Source organism: Coloeus monedula, assembly GCF_965178545.1.
Source record: "Coloeus monedula genome assembly, chromosome: 3".
NCBI classification, from domain to species: Eukaryota; Metazoa; Chordata; class Aves; order Passeriformes; family Corvidae; genus Coloeus; species Coloeus monedula.
Window position 1 is genome coordinate 15445906 of NC_138783.1, and position 22208 is coordinate 15468113.

The window sequence follows — 22208 nt, forward strand, 5'->3', positions numbered from 1 at the left end:
TTCACACCACTGAAATCAAACTGAAGCACTAGATTTATTAAATTACAACTGGTGCCATATTCAGCAACTCCATGGCTGTACACTGCTGTTTGGTGTACAAGCTGCAGAGATCACTTTGGAGTCTCCTCAAACTTGGGCTCTACAGGAAAAATGGGAAAAAGAGAAAATTCCTATTAGTCTCTTTTTATTCCATCCTCAAACACCACAATTAATTTGTAATTTGAAGAAAGCTAACCATTATGTTGGCAAGCTAAAGCAGTACGTTGCAGTCTACATCCCCACTTACTGATTAAATGTGGGCAGCAGTAAAGAGTAGCTATGCTGGAGGCAGGTCTTTTCCACCTTGCAAGAGTTATGTATGAAGGCTAAGCCTCAGTAACATTCTGCCACAACAGCTTTTAACAACATCTGGGATAGGGGAGAAGACAGCAGGGAAACTGAAGAAGTCAACCAGAATGCTACTGGATGAGTATTTCCAACATAGCTCTGATACAAGAACAAGTAACCAAGCTCTTCTCTCCCTTTGATTAGCGTATTATCCATGTACATTAACAGAGAGGAGCACACAATTTCAACTCCAGTCAGCAAGATACTCTCTCAAGATACATGCAAACACTGACCAAGGAGTTCTTGATGTCAAAGGTACAGGATCACAAAGGTTAGAGTTTTGGGCACCTGGGCTACTAATGCCTGCTCTCTTTAATACAAAGTCTAAGGGGCAAGGGTCAGCTTATAGTAAGCATCACTAAGGTAAAAAAATTTAACTTCCTACCATATAATTACTCAGATTTGAAACCTTATTTAAATTAGATCAAGGACAGACAACAATGGTAAAAGAACATAGTTGTGCCTGTCTTTGTTCTGTTCCCATGGTCACACAAATCCTTTTTCCTTACAAAAACAAGTGGAATTTTAATATGCATAGTTTCACATATGACACAGAAATAAAACTGAATATAGAGAAACTACATCCCTAAAATTGTGGAAAAATAAAAAAGAAAAGCCATGGATTCATAGATTCTACTTTACAAGTACTCTGTTTTATCTGCACCAGTAAAAACTTGACACCAACTTTACCCAACTGAAATACTACCAAAACCCAAAATGTTTTCGGGTGTGTTCCTAGTCTAAATTAGAAGTCCCAGACAGTCTGGTCAGAATCGCAAGTCACTGACTATGGTGGCTTGGCCTTGGATGGCTGCCAGATACCCACCAAGTCTTATGCTGTCTGCCTTTTCCCTTCCATGCAAAAACAAACTTAGACCACTTAAACAGAAGTCATACCTAAATAGCTGAAGAAAAAGGTTTAATATAATTTAGCCACAAAATATTTTTAAGTAAGAAAGTTAAGTCCTATGTTCATTTTCTGAAATCAGTGGCTTTCTGGAGGAGCCTACAAAATCAAAGAAGTCACAGTTTGGATGATGTAAGACTAACTGATATTCACATTATAGTCTGCTGATCTTTTTGACAAGATGAGAAAAATACAGGCCCTAGGCTATTTCTATTTGAGCTCTTTCTTTTAGGGTCTCTGAAGGACAATTAACATAGCCTGACCTGACTGCAAGTTTTGTTAATCATTAGTGTAAGGAAGACCACGTCTCTGCTAGAAAAGGCAAATAATCAAAATAGGAGGCACAGGGAATCAGATGTGAACTGTGCAAAAGCGTAAGATTCCCAGAGGGCATTTTACATTAAATTAATGGTATAAATAGAAACTAAAGGGGAATTAAGAAAACCTGTGAGTGAACATTATCTACTTGCAATTAGAATTCAGTAAGATTGTTAACTCACCCTCAAATTTAAATTCTGGAAACTTGGTGAGATCTCCCTCACCATATGCCCGTTGGAGTCTTGCAAGGGATTCATTCATGTCTTTTTGAAAGTCAGGTCCTGCATCAACAGGCCCTCCAGCTTGCCTAGAAAACATTAAAAATTGTGATTAACAACTCACTTCTAACATTTCACATGGAAAATTCGACATTTTCAAGCCCACTTATGCATTAAAACCTTTTCAACAACGAACCAAAGGAAATAATTTAAAATATTTCCAAACTCAAGCTATGACACCTTAGGGCCTTCTTACCTTACAAATAAACAAGATTCTCAGAGTAAAGGTTTTCTGCTATCAGCAATGAAGATCCAACTATCAGGGATGAAAATCCAAGCCTTTTGTGACAAAAGGTGGTCTTATGAAGCAATAAAACTACAGTGATGAACATGCAGGCTCTCAGGGCTTTTAGTTTTGTTTGTTCCAGGTGTGAATTCCTAACAAAATTGTGATTTGCACCTCTTCTATCTCTGAAATAGTTATCTCAGTTAGTAAAGCTTAACTGTTCTTACCAACAGAACATGTTTTGAAAGCTAAAGAAGCAAAAACCCCCCACCACAACCAGAACTTCTTGGATACAAATATCAGACAACTAAAGTAGTAAATCTTTAGATTGCCATCACTTAGTTGTACCAGCACATGATCCATGCTTATAACTGGTAAAACCAGCAAATATCTGCCTCCCTACACAGATGGGTTCCTAAGTAAGGATACACATATCTTCCACCAGTAGAGCTAAGAAGTGTTTTAATTCCTTCCCAGGAATAGTTCCCAAGAATAAATTACACAGAATTACTATAGTTGTATGTAGTTACTATATAGAACTATAGTTTTAGTTTCCTGGTCAGTAGTTCATTCAAACATTACAAGAATCTAAGATTCCAATTGAAGGAACTGTGTATTAACTGCAGATGAACCATCCTGATAATTCCATTAATTCTCGATAACTTTTGGAGGCTATTTCCATTCAGCTTCTGGAAACAAGACTACAGAGTAACTGTTTTCCCCAACAAAAAAGCCAACAAAAAAGAAAAATAGGGTTTGTTTAGCTTTTTCCCCCCATTTATGGAGCATGTAGATGGGTAAAAATTAACATACCAATACATTCATGCTGTGTGCAAGAGACCTTAACTGAGTGCCTTAATTGCCCAAGAAGAACGACATCATATTTTTTCTTTTTTAAGGGAAAAAAATTGGTATTTTCTATTAGATATGCTAGAACAAGCAAGCCTTCACACTAGTGAAACCATCACTAAGTGTTGCAGGAAAACGCACCTTAAATATTTAGAGACCAGCCTACAAAACGATCAAATTGTCAAAAATCAAACACTCATGTTTGATACTTTTATGTCAACATCAACAGGTTTTCCCCTTTTGCCATCAGCTCCCTCCTTAAGACAATTTCCTTTACTTACTTGCTCTTTGTGTTATACTCTCTGATCTTGTCCAAGAAGAGCTTCTGAACCGGGTCGAGCTCTTTTGTCTTGTTGAAGACAATCGCAGAGAGCCCAATGTTCCTGCGCAGGTGAACAGACACAGCGGACTGGAAAAGGGAGGAAAGCCGCAAGATCTGCCGCAGGATCATGATGGCACTGCTGCTTTAACCATTAAAAAAACCACCAAAACAGGAATAAAGAATTAGTCACAGGGATATAAATGCATTTGAAAAGGACGAAAGAATAGCTTGGAGCAGAAACCAGAAAAGTATTCAAAGGATATTTTCTATATTAAGATATTATTAAAATAAATGCATGAAGAAGAAAGAAAAATGTACTTTGGACTTGAACTTTAAAGCAAAAAGGTATTCAAAGGTTATTTAAAACAGCATGGGGCGATGGGGAGGAATTCCAGCAGCCACTGAACCCGAGGACACCCTGACTCCACAGGCACAGCTCCGCAACCCGTTCGGTACGGAACCGCGACCGAACAACCCAGACAAACCTGGAATTCCGCTGTCCGCGTTGTTTAAGTAGAAAAAACGTGACACTTTCAAACCAGCAAAGCTCCCCAGTCACCTTGGCCGAACCACCGCCTCCGCTCGACCCCACCCACCGTCCTCGCGGTGCACGCCGGGAACCAACCCCCAACCCCCACCCCCGCTCACACCCGGGGTTCTCCCATCTCCATCCCCATCTCCGCACACCGCCTGGCCCCGCTCGGCGCCCACCGGGACCTGGGGTAGCGCGGGGAGAGCCCCGGGAGAGCCCAGAACGCACTGTGCCCGCACAGAGCCACTTCAAAGTAACGGGAAGGGGCTCGGGGCCTTCCGGAGCCGCGTGTGCCGCTGGGAGCTGTAGTTCCCGCGCGGGGGCCGCCGGGAACTGTAGTTCCCGCGCGGGGCTCGCCGGGAACTGTAGTTCCCGCGCGGGGCTCGCCGGGAGCCGTAGTTCGCGCGGGGGTGCGGCGGGAGCCGTAGTTCGCGCGGGGGTGCGGCGGTGTCGCGCGTTTTCCCTGCGGTGGGCCCGCGCGCCGCCCCGATTCTGGCGCAGCTCGCTCCCGGACCCGCTCCCGAAGCCGGTCCTGGACCCGGAGCCGCGGGACTTCCCGGACGCGGACGGACGGTGGGACGTGCCGGTGCGGTGGGCGGACGAACGGACGGACGGACAGTGGCGGCGGGTGAGCGCGGCCCGGCCCGGCCCGTGTTTTGTTTCCGTTTCTTCCCCGGCGGCTCCGCGATCCCATTTCCGTTTCGGGTTCAAACAACGACACGGAGGCGCCGCGGGAAGCGGGGCCCATGGGGAGGTGGCGCCTCGGCGGTCGCGGGGAAGGGCCCCCGGGCTCAAGGACCGAGTGCTCCCACCGCGGGGCTCGCGAGGCCTCCCCGGTCCCTGAAAACTTATTCCCGCTCGTAAAAACCTTGTTTTGGATGAAAATGTAACAGGATGTGGCGTCTTGTGGTTCTCCCCTTGCACTGGTGAGAAGCCCGTCGAGTGATGTGTCCAGTTCTGGGCCCCTCTCTCCGAGAAGGACATAGAGGGGCTGGAGCGAGTCGACAGAAAGGCAGCGGAGCTGCTGGGAAAGGGTCTGGAGCACAAGTCTGATGAGGAGGAGCTGGGGGACTCATCCTGGGGAAGAGGAGGCCCGGGGGGCGGGGGGGAATCCTATTGCTGTTTACAATTCCCTGATAGAAGGTTGCAGCCAGGTGAGGGTCGGCTCTGCTCCTCGACAAACCAGTAAAAAGAGTCTTAAGCTGTGCCGGGGAGGTTTAGGTTGGACACTAAGAGGAATTTGTGCACTGGAGGGTGATTAGACATTGGAACAAGCAGAACAGGCCGCCCAGGGAGGTGGTGGGATCACCATCCCTAGAGATGTTAAAGGAAATAGTGGATGTGGCACTTAGTGCCATGGTCTAGTTGACATGGTGGTGTTCAGTCATGATGATCTCAAAAGTCTTTTCCAACCTAATTCATTCCATGATCTTGCATTGTTTCTTTCTAATGTTCAGCCAGGCACATGCTGCACAGCCACAGCTCCCAGTTTGCCTTTATTTTCTCCCTTCTGGCTGTTGATAAGGAAGTGTTGATAAGGTGCGATTTTCCCCCACCCTGTTCAGTGCTCCACTATCTCCGTCGTAAAACTGAACTGGCTGATGAGTTGTAAAAGCTGATCTGTAAAGGACAGGCTGTTTGCTTTGTTACCTGCTTTGTAATTTGGATAATTTGGATTTGCTTTATAATTTGGGTAATACAGATGGATGAGAACCATGTGCTGCATACAGCAGAGCTTCTCTGGGGCACTGATAACTCCAGTGACTGGACTTCAGCATCAGCTGATAAGGTGTATGGGTTCCAGAACTGGACCCCATTTCACAATTACCTGGTGGGATAGCAAACATAATTCTATTCAGAGAGTTTGTGCCCGTATCACGGTGGGCTCATTCCTCACTTAACTCCTTGTGTTCTAGGAAAATGATAGATCTTAAACAGAACAAAGGGACTTTTACAGTCTCCTGACTGTAAAAGATGCTGGAGTAGCACTGGGCTGTCATACAAGGGAGAAAGGCCCTGCTGACAGATGCCTTCTCATATGTTAGTGGAGGTCAGATTTCTTCTTGGCTAACAAGTAAATCTTAGGGCTTGTTAGGTTGAAGGAAAAAGTGGAAACAAGCAGAAATCAGTAGGCTGAACCTTCCAGGAATCAACCACAGTTTTATATGCTCCTTTGAACAAATGCTGCTGTTGTAATGTTCCTGCCACATGAGCCCTCCAGGCAAGCCAGGCTATTAGAGCCTTCTTGTCTCTCAGTAGCCTTCAGGGAAGGGTCAGGCAGCTCAGTCCCATCTGAACCTATGTTTACTTTCAAACTCTGCATCATCCTGTAGCAACAAACTGCCAGACTTCATGTGAAATGTTTAAATCGAGAGGAATCTCTTTATGCTAGCATAGGAAAACTGAATAATTTTCCCCTTTAGGCTTCTATGAACTTTAACGAGTTTATGTGTTTTCATCATGTTATTCTTTATACCCATCTCCCTTCCTTGTATCTGTGCGTAGTGGAACCATCTTTCTTCCTCTTTTTGTACCTGCTCTTTATGCCTGGGTATTACCGCAGGCCTGGTTGCTACAGTATATCACCGTGTCCCGCAGCCATAGGGAGGAGGAGGAGAGAAGATCCAGCAGGCAGGAATTGTGCAGCAAGATTGATTTATTTAATTATTTTACGAACTCTTTTGTAGACTTTTTTCTTCATAGTCTAATTGGACAAAGGATCAGCCACCCCTTGGGGGTGATTGTCTAGAATCCTAAAACATCCATTGTCAAAATATTTTTCTACTATACCATAAACAAGACTTTTCAAGGTTGCAGGTGGCTTGGTTGTTTACATTCCCTGCTACCCCTTCTGTGAGAGAGAAAAGTCTCTCATGGACTTAGAAAATGGCAAGAAAATCCTCGCTAACAGCATTTTTGTACCTACACGTGGGTTCCTCTTTCCTGCCCCTCCAGGGATCCGAAAATATAGCATAGCCTGTGAGATTCAACCATGAATTGCCTTTGAAGAGGGAGTGAACAGTTACTACTCCAGCTGCCAGTTTGGAGTCAAATCCATAGGGACTTCTAAATGCCTTACCTAATTCTGTACTGTTACTGTGGGCAGTAATATTTTCTCACTGCATCACTCTGCATTTAGCTGTATTGAATATTTTCTGCCAGAAATCTATCAAGATGGTGAGTTCTTTCTGTAAGTTTGCACTGTTTTCTAGGTAAATAACATACAGATATGTCAAGGAACAGAAATCCCGGCCTAACCCCTTTGTGAGCTTACTGGTAATCTCCCTTCATCACCAAAAAAAAAGATAATTTACCTTTGTTTTGTGTTTTTAATTTGATTGCTAATACAGAAAAGACATTTGCCCCTCTTTTATCATACCAGTTTACTTCTTTGGGAGTTTTCAGTAAGAGACATTGCTCAAACCTTGGTTTTGAAATATTTTTTAATAGTCTGACAGATCACCTGTAACCATGCAGGTGTCGGTGCATTCAGATATTTAAGCCTGTCTGCATTCTTCAGAAGTTGTGTTTCTGTCTTTCCCACTTATCTTGAGAATGATACACAAGATTAAGTGATAAAGGAATTGGACTCCTGGGGCCCTGTTCAGTGGACATTATGCTGGCCCTTTGGAGACTTTCACACAGCCAGATTTGTGAACGGGTTCTGGATTTGCTTCTAGAGTTGAGATATTGTTAAAGTGATCTTTCACTTCCTAACCTTGGTAGCTTCTTATAGAATGAACCACATGCAGCACTTGATTTCTTCACAACTGATCTTACAAAATAGTTTTTGAAGGAGATGATGAGTCGTTTGAATTTCTTTAGACAGTTTACATAGCAGCTGTAAACCATAGTTGGTTACTATTACTTTTGAGAAGTTTTAAAGATTAATATATATCCTTATTATCTTGTCTTCAGTAGATACTCTTGCTAATAGTTGGGTTTGGGATAGAGTAGTCCTGGGGAAAGGATGATTCCAGGATGGAACTTGGTGATCTGTTCTGGTTTGGATATTTAAATAATAGTCATGTTTTGCTTTTTCTCCAATGTTTTTTTCTTCCTCTGTACTTGTACTTCCTTCTCCTTTCGCTATGAGTTCATGGTGTTATTTATTGTAAACTGTTAATATAATTTGGCCTGGTTTTTTATCGTGTGTATTTTGTAGTTACGGTATATGTGCAGGTTAGTGAAAGATAAAAATACTAGACAAACTATGTCTTTGCAGACCAAATGCTGTAGTTCTTTGTTTCCCACTTATGTTCCCAACAGACTCCAGTGTTCTACAGGGCATGAAAATCTGCAGTGTTAGTGAGAATGTCATCACAGAATAGCTTTCCCTTTCATTGCTAACATCCTGCTTTAGTTTGGGACTTCACAAGATAGGTTCATTGTGCTCGTGTCATCAACTGTTCACCTGTGGGAGGCATGGGTGGAAAGATGAGATAGTCAACAAACACTTTGTTGTTGACTTTATTTGCCTATGAAGAAATCACAGATCTTCTCCCTAACTTCCTCCTGCAGCATTTAATGTAAAATGCTGCTTAAATTTATAAGCATCTTTCAGCCATGCTGGGAAGGTAGTTTGAATTTTCAGATGTGCTTTGCTGTAGGTGGCCCGTAGCAACAACAAAAAAATCCATAAATTTGGGTGCCTCCAAGAGAATCAGGCTTTGGGCTCTGTGCAAATGTCTTAACAGTCCCATGTTTGCTTCTAGAACATTTGTTTGAGGACAGGCATAACAATATATTTTATGAAATCTATATTAGCTTTTGGATTTATTTTTTAGATGAATTCTTGGCTTTAAAAGGCTATTCTGGTATTTGGATTAAAAAATGTGTGATAGGACACAAAACATTGTCTAGTCTTGTTGGTCTGTGACTTACACAAAAAATTCTTTTCTGTTCATAGCTCTGTTCTTAAGTCATTGCAGCCATGACTAAGAGAGAAGCAGAAGAGCTGATAGAAATTGAAATTGATGGAACTGAGAAACAGGAATGCACTGAAGAAAGGTATGCACTTTCTTTGTTTTTTGGGATCCTTAGGCAGCAATTAACTAATTAGTTTTTCTGTTTCTTACCTAATTAAATGGTGGTCTTCTAGAAGTTGAAATGTAGCCAGTATAGGAAATCAGTATAGTGCTGTCATGTTCCTCGATCTTATTTAATTCCCAAACTGTTTTGGTTGTCCTTTCTATGTTATTAGGACTTTACTTTTCCTATTTTCATGTCTGTAGTAGTATGTCTGTGTGTGTGTCCTGCAAACCTTTCAGCATCAGTGTATCCTTCTGTAATTGAGATGAGCCTTTCTATTTCTCCAGTCCTTTGCTTTACTGTTATACAGGATTTATACAAGACGATTTGTTTTTAACAGAGCAGAAATGATGCTCAGTATCAACTATACTGTTGTTAGGGCCATTGAAACTGTACATACTGAAGTAGAATACCCTCTGACCTAATTACCTCAACCTGGATTTTTAGTTTCCAATGCTTCCCTCCTAATTTTCACTACTGTGTTTGGAAGCTCAGAGCGTCAGTTGATGTGTAGGGTAGTGTTGCAATCTGGTCTAAGCACAGAAGAGTAAAGAAAACTAAGTCGCTGTGAGTAAAACAGATTGAACCCAGAAAGGTACAAAATATACCCCAAAATTTGATTAAAACCAGTCGAGGTTAGATGTTGGTACCAAGAAAATTGCTATATTTTAGTTAATACTAAAAGAGCTAGAAAGACAGACAGAAAGAAAAGAAATGGAAAAAGAGGTGTGGGGAGGAGGTCAGGGAGAGTGACAGAGATTAAGTAGAAGCTTATCACCCCTTCTTGGGTCCCAGCAATGTCCCATTGCTTCCCTCCATCTAGTCTTCTTGGTGGTGAGAGTCCCCCACCGAAAAGTGTACAATCCAATGGATTAATATATGTTTGGGCAGGTGGGAACCTCTCTGGGTGGGGGGCAAGTTTGGCACTGTCCCTTGCAAGACTCTGTATCTGTTGTATCATGTAGTATCATGTGCAGTGCTCTGGTGCAGAGTCTGAGGACCCCTTTGGGGGGGGCCTTTGATGGGCCATGACACTCCCTCTGCTGTCCCATAGATGTGACCTTCCCAGGGTGGGAGGCCCCACAGCTGGGCCAGTCTGCCCAGCAGATGATGGCATTCACTGCATCTGGCCAGAGGCTATGCCACACACCCAAAACCTCTCCTCCTCCCCGCTTTGGTGTAGGGATCTGTGTGAGCCTGGCAACAGAAGAACCTGGGGCTGTGGCTTCCACCCCAATGGTGCTGGGCTGGGCCCTGCTGTGGATGCTCTTCCAGATGCTTTGAACAATAGTGTCACTTTTCTTATCTCTATTCCTTGGGTGGTTTAACTCAGCTCAGGGTTTCAATGAGGAGGCCCATCCAGGGTGGGCTTCGGTGGTGCAGCGTCATTATACACCTTTGCTATAATAGGCAAAAGTTCTTCATGAAGACGTTTAAGCCATGAAACATAACATTTCAGTCTCCGACAGGTAGAAAGAACTGAGGCTGGTTAGGTTAACTGCTCTTTAAGAACCTGTTCTGGAGAAATGATTCAAAGCCACTTACTAGTTTCGTATTATTCTGAGCTCCTTGTGTATTTTTACTACTTACAAGACTATATCTGTGTACATTCTGGTTTCCTTCTGTGTAAATGAAGAGAGCCCAACTCATGTTATAACGCGAGTCCTATAACAATGACATTTCCGAATGCCTGTGCCAATACTGTCATTGTTGTAGTGCAGGACAACCATGACACGTGACTCATAGTTCCTTCAAGGCTCCATGCTGCTGTAATTCCTTCTGGTTGTTCCTTGTATGTATTAAACTTATTATTCTTGTGCTGGTGAAAAGACATGGCAAGTTGCTATGTATGAGTGTGAGCATTTTTTTGTCCTATTTTCCATGTCTGTTAAGTTTCTGTTTGCTTTTAACTTGAGTCTCTTGTAAATACAGTCCAGGCAAAGCAAATAAAATTAGTTTACATGCAAATTAACAATATATAATATGCTAACCATGGCTTACTCTCTCTCAAAAAGGTGATCTGAATCTTGGTATTTAACCAAGCTTTTTAGTGGTGACAGGGTGAAAGAAGAGTTACACAACTGTAAAATTAATGAGACCAAATTTAGTAATTCACTCTCTACTCAAATGAAGAGTACTCAGACTAATACTGCATGATATTAAGATTTCAGAGTCAGTATTACCTTTTATCTAGTTTACTTCTAACTTTTATTAAGCTTTCCTATACCTGCTCTGTTAACATGTAGGTAATGATTTATTATATTAATTTGCTATTTAAGCATTGTCGAGCAAACCTACACCACCGCAGAATTTGTGAGTCAGGCTATTGACATCAGTGAACCCATTGGAAATCTTAAGAAGTTGCTGGAACCCAGATTGCAGTGTTCCTTGGATGCACATGAAATTTGTCTGCAAGATATCCAGGTAAATTGAAAGGTTGTGAAAGATTTAAACCTCTTAATGGAGAAGTGTTTTACATACTTTTTCCTTTTTTTCCATTGTCTGTGGAATTCATGCTTCATGTGGAATATTAATTACAATTATGAATTTAATTTCATGTCAGGTTCATTATCATCAGACCATTTAATATATACACACTGGTTCAGTGTGAATACAATCAAAATATTTTTGGAGTTCCTGTTGCAAGGTTAAGAAACCAGCATGAAAGTGAAAGAAGAATGAGGGCAATGACCATACTACTTTTTCTTGAGGTAGCCCACATCATTTGTTGCTGCCTGAACTTCCATGAGTCCAATCTTGTTTTGAATCTAAACAAGAAGGTTTCTATATTATTCAGGTATAGAGGTAGCAAAGCATTACTCAAGAAATCCCCGCCTGTTTTTACCATTGCCACATGTTAGACAGTGTAACTGTTTTGCAGTTTGTTTAGGTACATGTTTTATTTGAAGTTACAATCAGACATCTGTGGCTTTTCCAGAAACCACGGGAGAATACTGTTATAAAGACAAGAATTTTTATGAAGGTGTTAAAAACTCAGAAAAGGAACTGCAGATAGTTTTCAGGTAGTGAAGGTACCTCCCCATATTGCATTGCTTCTTTTAGGTCAAAAAATGTTCCTATTAGCAAGAATACCTTAAACAGAACAGTGGCAAATTTCAAATACGATCAAATTTTTTCTGTTATGTACTATGTCTACACAGTACTAAAAATATTTGCACACTTCTTCAGAAAATCTGCTGCAGGCACCAAATGTTTCTAACATTTAAAGGAGAATAAATTTATTGTAACTGTGAAACTAATACATATTTTAAATTTTTAAATTTTTAATGATTTTATCAAGCTGGACCCAGATCGAAGCCTTTTTGATCAAGGAGTGAAAACAGATGGAACAGTGCAACTCAGTGTGCAAGTAATATCTAGGCAAGGTAAGCAGTGACATTTATCCATTGTACAGACTAATATTGCAGGATTACTAAGCTCCTCCTATTCCTAGCTTTGAAATTGAGAAAATCAATGAATGGCCACAGTGCTTCAGAATGTATTTTTCACTGTGTACTGTAGAAAAATTAAAATAAAGTAGAAAAATTAAAATAAATGTCATGGACTAATGCTATTTGAAATGTTTTTTAAAGGAATTTTGTATCTTTTTCATAAGTAACAAAATCAAACACAAATCCAGAACCCAGACAACTCTCTGTCAAGTAGTGAGTTACAGTATGAGGTTTTCCTCAAGGTTGAGTAGTTACTCGTACCAGACTAAATATTGAAGCAGGCAAAAGATTTTTGTGTAGGTGACAGTTTCATCCCTGTGAGATGAGTGAGCTTGTGTGCTTTAGGAACAATTACATTATGAAAGTAAATGTAGCTAACTGAAAATCCTTATCAAGGTCCAGGATCACTGTTGTCTGTTTTCTCTGGATGAGAGGTCAGAATAAACCATTGTGTCAGAGGAACATTAACCAGGTGGGTACAGATTTGTTGAGGCATAGTTTTTATTTGTATTACCTGATATGATAGGATTTCCCCTTGTAAAATCCTCAGGAACTAGCAGCTTCATTGTTTTGCTTTTTGTCCTACTTTTCTGCTTTGCCCCTTCCATATGTCTTGAGTGGAAGGACAGCCACCACTCCTTAAAGGCAATGTTCATATTGGGCTGTGGGAACAGCTACAGGTGTTTATTTCCGTATTTTTAAACAGGAACAAGTTCTTCAGGAGTAGATTATTTATCTATTTTGAATTACATCAGCAAAGCAAGTGAGCAAAATTTGGGGAGCACTTTTTGTTTACTTGTGGCTTTGTTGTAGATTAAACAGAAGAAAACTTTCTTGCCTTGTATTAACTGTTCAGCAAGACACAATTTGCATTTAATGCTGAGTGTCAGGTGACTAGTGCTAGGGTGAGTCCTCAGTTCCCCATATGTAATGGGAAGTGTACTACCTTTCTCCTTTTAAAATAGGATAGAAATATCCTTCAGGGAACTAGAATAACTGCTCTTAATTCATGCCCAGTAACTTCTAGTATTCAATGCTCAGACTTCCATTTTCAAAAGGATGTGAGTGATAAATATTTTTGCTATCATCTTGCACCTTCTTCCTGTGTTTCGTTATTTTCCCTTTAATGTAAAACTGGAGTTCATGATCGTAGAGTACCAGGAGCTTCTTGCTCCCTGCCCCCATCACACCTTCTCTCTCTCCCTGTCCCTCCCCCTCCCATCTTAAAAGAAACACTTGAATATTAAGTACTTCTGTGTCACTTTGGAACACTCCTCAGTGTTGTTTTTCAGCCCTTGATACTTAAGTAACTCCTAAGAAATCTGTCTGTTGAAAGCATGTAAAATATGGCAGGGCAGAAATCAGAAGACAAATAGCATGCATATAAACAAAAGGAAGATATTTGGATCGCTAACAGGAAAATGGACTTGGTACTCTTGACTACAGTACCCCTTTGAGACAGAAGGGAAAAAACAGCTTCTTTAAGCCATCCTCATTTTTCACTTCCATGAATGAGGTTTTGAGAGATTCTCAGTTCACTTATGCTTATTTTTCCCTAACTTGTGTAATGTATAGAATTCAACTAGGAGTAATCGGTGATGCTAATCCTTGTGGTGGATTGGACTCTCTTTATTTCTTGAAAGAAAAGCTGCTATGTCAGTTCAAATGTTCGATCAAATTTTGATCAGCTGGCTTTAAATTCAAAGACAACAGGTGAAATATTGTTCTTCTCTAGTTGAACTTGAGTGTAGTTTTTTTATAGCATTTCATTCTACAGCAGGTAAAATACCATTCCTATTTTTTCATTTTACTAGAAAGACTCTTCTGGCACTCTGCCTTGCCCTAACTCATTTCCTCTGGTTGGAGGAATGGCAGTGTGTGTGGTTTTCCTGCCATTCAGAGAACAGCAACTTTGAGTGCAGCCCTGTTCTCTACTGCTCTGAACTGGGGCCTTTTGCATGTCTGTGGAACTCTGAGTAACTGTGTTCCATTGTATGTCAAAGAATTTGAAAAAAGCTTTCGTTTTGAAGGCCTACACAGGAAAATACTTTGGGGTTTTTTTCTATAATAATTTCTGAAACAAGTAGGCTTTTGTTGTTTTTAGTATGTAAAGGAACAAATCATAAGTGTAATGACACTTATTTAGATTAAAGATGCTGTTTGAGTAATGTCCTGTCTCTGGGTGTGGTTAATACTAGACATTTCAGGGTGGGTAAAACCAAGCAGGCTGCCTGTAGGCCAGTCATCACTCCAGTATATTCTCTACCTTCAGGCAGTTGGCAGTACTGTCAACATCTGCATGTGTCTTGGTAGCTCCTATCCTGAAGCCTTGCACTGCTTGTACCAGTTTATACTTGTGGGGTGTGTGGCATTGTCTTCCACAATTTGGGTGCTGTCCAAGGAAGACTGGTCATCTCTTATGTGGTACGTAAAGGGAGAAGAGATGTGAGGAGAGATGCAGACAAACCCAGGGAATTAATGTTGATCTAGTGTTGCAGTAAGTTAGATGGCAGACTGTTCATTCACATTTTTACTTACAAGCTGTTTCCTCTACAGAGACTCATTGCTTTGATCTCCATGTTTGTATTGTGGATAAAGCATGAAGTTCTTTTGACATGTAATTTTATGACGCAGTGAATTACTTTGTTGAGGAATAATGAACTGTACCTCTCTAGATGCTTTTTTCTTTACTTTCTTTTTTGAAGATCAAAAATAGAATCTTAAGCCTTAGTGGCTTCCCTTAGCCATATTTTCGTATGATTTTTGAAGAAGCCAGTGTTGTGCATGTTAATTTTAGATGGCCTAGATAAAACACTCTCCTAAATAAGATATTTGTTTGCTTTTTCTTCATGTTTGCTCCTTCATCTAATCAACCACTTACTGGTTGTCTACATCTATTTTCATGTCCTTGATTTCACATTGCTGAGGTTTTTACTCTGTGGTCTTTGTACTGTTTGTCCCCTTTCTAATATCTTTTTCAAGCTCAATGCCTTTCAAAATCCAGATAAATACTTGTCTTAAAAATACTTGTTTTTTCTTACTTGTAATACAGGTACATACTCCATTTGTTTTCCCTTATAAACTATGACTGGACTGTGGATTTAGCTTTTAAGGGTGTTACCTGCAAAAACGTCTCATGTTGAGCTTTAATACAGATTAGACAGGAAGGACAAAAAGTAATATCTTTATGGTACAAGATACTGAAGTTACTCTGGCCATGTAATGTTCTGTGAATCCTACTTCATCAGCCTAACCATAGTCAAGGTTTTCCAACTCAAGATAAAATGGAATTGTAAAGATTTTTTTTTAAATGTGAAAATATGTTTGATAAAAATCTCTTAAAGTAAGTGTGGTTGTTGGTATTATAATGAAAATTGCATGTCACAAAAATTAAAACAATCTTGAAAAATCTTCTGTACAATGTCAGAAATTTGGTGAGGCACCAGCTGGATAAAACACCTCAGAAGACAACAGAGAAAGTGTTGATACAAAGCATTAGTGAATGTGTTCTGACTTGCTGCAGAATTGATGCAGACATACCTTGTAGCTCCATGATCTAATATCTGAAATGACAGACATAAAGCCAAAACATGAATAGCTGATTAAGCTGAAAATGTGAAGAATTTTCTGATTTTCCTTTAACTTGCTGTTTAACACACTGCCTACTGCAGAGTACTGAAAGAAAATGTTAACTGCTTTATGTAGACCCCAGAGATATTGGGGAAGTATTGTAAAGCCTGAAAGAAATGCCTCATGGTTGGAGTAAAGCTGGATACTTGTCCTTTTGGAGGTTGCTTTTTCTGATTGTTTTGAGGCGCTTTTTTTGGTATATTTCTTACAGACTAAAATACTTGTACTTTATGCTCACATGCTGAACATTCTGTTCAAGATCTGTGAAACAGATCACTTAAATAGAACAGGAAGCTATAATACTGGGGGATGAAAGAGGGATAGCTTTGTTATTCACCTTAATAAAGTATATGCTGTATAATAGAGTGTCATTCTAATTTCGGACACTCGCAGGACACTCTTGTGTCCTGCTTCTTTCCTGAGTTTGCTAACCCTACTAATCAGAAGCCTTTAAAACAATGTTTTTGTCGTATTTGCATTACTGTCTTTAAGTTTTGTGTTGTTTCCATACTTAGGGATAGAGCCCAAGTTGAACATCCTGGAAATCGTGAAGCCTGTGGAGACCGTGGAGGTTGTGATTGATCCAGATGCTCATCATGCAGAGGCTGAAGCTCACCTTGTTGAGGAAGCTCAAGTGATAACCTTGGATGGGACAAAACATATTGCAACAATTTCAGATGAAACGTCTGAGCAAGTGACGCGATGGGCTGCAGCACTGGAAGGCTATCGGAAGGAGCAGGAGCGCCTTGGAATACCTTATGGTAATAGTGCACAGCTATGAGTGTATTCATCTGGGGGCTGGGCTCTTCTGTTCTGTGTGGGGTTGGTGCTCAAGGACCTCAGAGAAGGAAACCTGTGGTATGGGTTAGTATAATGCAAATAGTCTGCATAAGGGAATTGTAGAATCATGGAATGGGTTTGGCTGGAAGGGACTTTAAAGACCATCTTGTTCCAATCCCCTGCCATTGGCAGGGACACCTTCCACTAGATCATTAGGTTGCTCCAAGCACCATCTAGCTTGGCCTTGAACACATCCAGGGATAGGGCAGCCAGAGTTTCTCTGGGCACTGTGCCAGTGCCTCACCACCCTCACAGGGAAGAATTTTTTCCTAGTACCTAATCTAAGAACCAAGAAGAAGTAAAATGAATGCTCATAATAGTTTCATTAAGTGAGTGCTTTCATGCCATAACTACCTTGTCAATGCAGTTTTTAGAAAGCACTTTTCTTCCTGCCCTCCTTAAAAATGTCTGTGTTAGTGATAAAGCTCTTCAGGTGTGTGTGGAATTGAACAGACTCAGTACTTGGTACTGGGACATTGCCTATAAAATTGCTGAAACAAATCGTTCATGGACTGGAGGATGCTGAATATTCTGTTAAATCAGATTTTGTATGAAAAGCTGTGCTGGACTTCATCATACTGGAGGAAGATGATTCAGAACTGAAAATAAATATTCTTCTAGATGATCATCTTTTTTGAGTTAATGTTGTTACTTAGCAGGTTGCTCTTTTAATGTTAGCTTAAAAAAAATCTCTGTCTGTTTAAGATTGAACTGGAACTGTGGGATTTAGACCTATATCATGTTTTGGAGTCACAAGAAGCTGAATTGCTTCTTGCGACTGGCAGAAGTGTACTGTCAAGGCATATTCAGGAAGCTGTTATATATGAGCAGACCTGTAAAACTGGAATATATTTGGCAAGGGGGATACTTGGAAGAGTTTAAGAATTTCAGTCAAGTCACAGGTCTTTGCAGTACATGTAGCTTGCCAATATTTTGAGCGTATTTTTGATAACTAAAGCAATGGCTTTTTCATGGCTTTTTAGTTTTCTCATTGGTAAGCACTTCAAAAATATTTTCATCATGTTATGTCTGTTGATAATCAGGGATTTGATGCAGAATGTTTAAAAAAAAAGAGGGATTATCAGAAGCAGACTAATACTTTTCATCATACTCTCACATTAATATCAGAAGAAAATTACTTAAACCAGTGTTGTTATGTTGAATAATATTTTTAATAAACTTTAATAATGTTGACGCTTTAAGAAAACCCTGTAACACACAACTGTGGCTTTAAATGTTTAATGACTTTTGGGGCATAGAAGTGCAGATTTTTCAGGAAAATCATACTAGTTCATTATGACAGAGATCTGTGGATTACGAATAATAGTGTTCTCTTGATACCAGAAAAATGTGCTAAATTACACTCCTAGAAAGAATAACATCTTAAATATTTTCTGAGTAGACATTGCAGAGACTTGGGCTGAAATAAGGTGCCCCTAGGTTCTACAGTATAATCCAAAATTATTTCCTGAATCTTTTCAGAAGACAGGGTGTGTTGATGTTAAGAGTCAAGTCCAGTCAATAAATAATCATCCAGAAAAGTAGTGGTTTGATGTCTTCATCCTTACAGGCTTCTCTGCTTTGCTGCAAAGGGAAAACCAGCTTTTAGCAGGTCTTTAAAATGTTGTGGCTTTTTCTTTAATGTTATGTTTTGGGTTGGTTTTATTAGAGATTATAAATCTTTTTCTGTTAAAAGTATTTCTGCTCTTAGAATCCAAATATTTGGTACCTAGAAGGAAGGAAAATATTAATTGTTATGAGAAATAAATGCAGAAAACAGAGCAGCAGAAAGCTTGGAAAACACAGAAGTGGTTAGAGAAAGTAGTAATTTATGTTTCCTTGCAGACTGTGTTCTGTCAATGAGAACGGATTAGCAGCTTTCTGATAAAAGTTGACTGCTGCTGATGTTTGGTAGATCAACCCCCTTGAGGTGTGTCTTTTGCCACAGGATTATATTGCATTGTTTTAGGTAGCATTAGTGAAAAATGATGCCATGTAACTGTCCTTTGTTAAGCAAAATGAAATTTGTAGCTCCTAGATAAATGTGTACAGACTTAGAAAACTTCAATTTTTCTTAATGCCTATTTTACATCTTAAAATAAAAACTTTTCAAGGCGACATCTGCTTGGGATATCGGAATTTAAAAATACATAATCACTCTGCTCCAGTGAAAAGTAGATATCCCTACTTTAGTTTCTAGTTCTTACCTGTTGACATATTTTAATATATTATATACAACATTAGCATCCCAAAACTTGATGCTCTGGCTGAAAAAGTCATGCAGAAGCAATCACCCACCTCCAGCAGGCCAGTGCTCAGCCAAGCCCTATGCAAGGGGCTACTTCAAAAAAACTAGTCCTTAGTTTCATTGCTCAGTATTCCCTTGTAGTGTGAAATATCCCTTTGGTCAGTTGGGGTCAGCTGTCCCTCATCAGTTTCATGTGCACCCCCAGGCTACTCAGTGGGGTGGCTGAATGAGAAACAGAGAAGGCCTTGCATCGGAGTCCAATAGTCTGACCAGGTTCTTTTAGATATTCCATGTGTGGAGGGTGTAATATTGAATATCAAATTTACTTGAAAATCATTGATATACATGGGATTTCTGGTTTAGCAGAGTGATACAAGTTACATTAAAAACACAGCACAAAGGTAAGATACACTTAGATGAATACAGCAATTGCAGAACATCGCACAATCCCAATCCCAACAGGGTTCCTGGTACAGGTGTCTATAATATAGTCACCATCACAAGATTGGATGTCCCTAATAGCCAAGAAGGAGAACATGGGTTGCAGCCAGCTCAACCCCATTGTTCTCTTCGAAATTCTCTTGCTAGTTGTGTGGTTTATGTTCTCTGTGTTGGGCTGAGCCACATCTTCGTGGCCTCTGCAAGCACTGCTCAGCAGTAGCCAAAACATCTCAATGTGTTATTAACACTGGTTTGGTCACCAGCCTAAAGTACAACACAATAGGGGTTTCTGGGAAGAAAATTAATCCATCCCAGATATACCCAATGGTGTTTTTTGTCAGCAGAAACTGAGGTTATGTGAATGAGTTTAGAATATAATATTTTGTCATAATCACAATTTGATCAACACTGTTGAAGAAGAGTATCCTTCTGTGAGAGAGAGTACTCTTTTTTTGAAGCTAAAGACCTGTGGAAGAAGAAAAATTCTTTATTTGTGTTTGAGATATGTCAGGCATAGTTCTGATGTAAAAACTTTCTCTGAAGAAAATCCCTCTTTCGCCCTTTCATCACTCCACCAACCCTTATAATTCCATCACCATTTTAAGAGCAGTCACCAATTTACGTGGCAGATTTGGTCTCAGTAACTCTGCTTCTTGATGTTATTCATTTACTCTTATGGAAGTTATTACATAATCGATGAGGAGTCTTGCAGTATATGATTTACAGTGTCATCCATCTTTTCCAGACCCAGTTCAGTGGTCGACAGACCAGGTGCTCCACTGGGTGGTATGGGTGATGAAGGAGTTCAGCATGACTGACATCGACCTCAACGCACTCAGCATTCCTGGGCGGGAGCTCTGCAACCTCAGCCAAGAAGATTTCTTCCAGCGTGTCCCACGGGGAGAAATTCTCTGGAGCCACCTGGAGCTTCTTCGAAAGTGTATGGCAGATTTTTCTGTAACTGATTTTACTTATTCCACTTCCCTGCTTCTCTCTCTCTCTCTTTTTTTTTTAACTTTATTTTGGAATATGAAACCAGTTATGAGCAGTCATTTTTCCTTTACTTAATATTGGGGCTAAAAATGAGGGTATCAGTACAGGATAACAGGAGGTATTAGAATGTCTGCTGCCATGAAGCATGTCTGCATACTAAAGACTGCCTGTCTTTTAACCTTATAACTAGTAGAAGGTAGTGAATTATTATTCCTCCTTTGTTTTATATAAAGCTTCATAGTTTATGCATCTACTGAATTTGTTAGTTCTATAATTAAATATTGCTCAAGAGTTATTAAATGTACATTTCTGTGTATAGAAGTGGAGATTATTAAGCATAGACAGTGAAATCCTTAGATGGTACACAACATATATGGCTGCTAAGCAATGCATTGTATGTGCATAATACAGTAATATATATGTGCATTTCAGATTTACTATGCTTGGATGTAACTTGCCAGACAAATAACTATTTCCATTTTCATTTACATAACATAGTTGAAGGTTTTTGGGGATGGAGAATGCAGAAGATAGTGGAAATTTGCCATGTACACCCCTCTAAAAATTGAATGACAGATGCTAAATGTCTCCACTTCTAAGACCATGAACTGTACATGTCTCTTGCAGACTGATACCAAATTTTTATTTATTTTCCTCTATGAAATATGAAAGTTTTTGCTCTTCAGGTGACTTGAAATTTGTGGGTTAAATATAAACCTGCTGGGTTTTTTTTCCAATTTATAGATGTGTTGGCTAGCCAAGAACACTCTGGAGAAATAGCAACTGTTACTATTGATCAGCGTAAGTACTTCTGTCAGCATTAATTCACACAATTCATTGTTTGTAGGTTTAGCACTGTACTGTGGTTCAGCACTATGATAGTACAACATTTAGAAAATCACTTGTGAGAGTATTTTTCCTTGGGGAAGGGAGGAGGACATACTTTAAACTTCAAAACATAACGTTGAGTTTCTGTATATTTTGTTATTGGGTGAAAAGTAGTGTTTGACCTGAACTACAGAAGTTTATAACTTTTGTTTTGGATGGTAGATTTTCCACTTTCTTGAAATAAGCTGTCTAGGATACATATTTGAGGTTCTTAGTTGTTTCAGGGCTTTAGGTTATATATTGCATAAATGAATGGATCTATTAAAGTACTAATTTCAAATAAAAAAGTGTTTCCAAAAACTTGAAGGGGTCTGTGGAAGAGATGACTTTCTTAGAAACTAATATTAGAAATAATACATTAAAGCAACTTTCCAGTTATTAGAAGCTCATTCTTTCAGCTAAGCAGTGTCATCAATTATTAAAATGAATCCATTTTTAGAAGACTTATAAGCATCTTATATGCTAAATAAACAGACTGTTTATTACATCCTGTGGTTGTGTCTAGTTAAAGCCATCTTGAATGGGGCATCTGCATCCTCCTACACCATTGCAATAGAAGGTGTTTGCTGTTTGAGTATCAGGTATGGAGGTTGTGCAGTGACTGTAGAGAAAAGGGCATTAGAGTACATCGTGTGGGAACAGCATGAAGATGAAAACAAAGGCATGAGAGAGTTTGGGTTCTTTTTGTGGAAGCATGTAATACACATGATAATAAACTAAAGCTGGTGTTTAATCTGTAATGTGATACTTCTGCAATGAGTCTAAAACTAGAATTTTCATATAAGAGGTAAAAAGGTCTTTAAATTATACTGAGTATTGTGACTTAATGCAGTGTGCCTTTTTAGCAAAAGAAAAACCAGGTTCTA

General features: G+C 39.8%; 2 protein-coding genes across 8 annotated transcripts in view; one reads left to right on the top strand and one right to left on the bottom strand.

Annotated features, from left to right (window-relative positions):
* Positions 1-15: 15 nt before the first annotated feature.
* Positions 16-3901, bottom strand: ATP5PF (ATP synthase peripheral stalk subunit F6). 2 transcript variants are annotated; one of them, XM_082277502.1, is made up of 4 exons: positions 3773-3901; positions 3247-3426; positions 1795-1919; positions 16-139 (listed from the first exon to the last, which is right to left on the bottom strand). In XM_082277502.1, the coding sequence occupies exons 2-4, from the start codon at positions 3414-3416 to the stop codon at positions 111-113; spliced, it is 324 nt and encodes a 107-aa protein (XP_082133628.1). In that variant the 5' UTR covers positions 3417-3426; positions 3773-3901; the 3' UTR covers positions 16-110. The 2 variants fall into 2 exon arrangements, with proteins under 2 accessions (XP_082133628.1, XP_082133629.1); XM_082277503.1 differs by having other exon boundaries at positions 3247-3429; positions 3773-3873.
* Positions 3902-4052: 151 nt separating this feature from the next.
* Positions 4053-22208, top strand: part of GABPA (GA binding protein transcription factor subunit alpha) — a 102544-nt gene continuing 84388 nt past the window's right edge. For 3 of the 6 annotated variants that reach the window (XM_082279371.1, XM_082279370.1, XM_082279369.1), the window contains exons 1-7: positions 4057-4447; positions 8729-8829; positions 11130-11274; positions 12152-12236; positions 16448-16693; positions 20207-20401; positions 21199-21255. In XM_082279371.1, the coding sequence (XP_082135497.1) occupies positions 8753-8829; positions 11130-11274; positions 12152-12236; positions 16448-16693; positions 20207-20401; positions 21199-21255 (805 nt within the window). In that variant the 5' untranslated portion in view covers positions 4057-4447; positions 8729-8752. Of the gene's footprint in view, positions 4448-4512; positions 4746-8728; positions 8830-11129; positions 11275-12151; positions 12237-16447; positions 16694-20206; positions 20402-21198; positions 21256-22208 lie in introns of those variants that run through there. The other 3 variants (XM_082279373.1, XM_082279374.1, XM_082279372.1) reach the window with 3 other exon arrangements.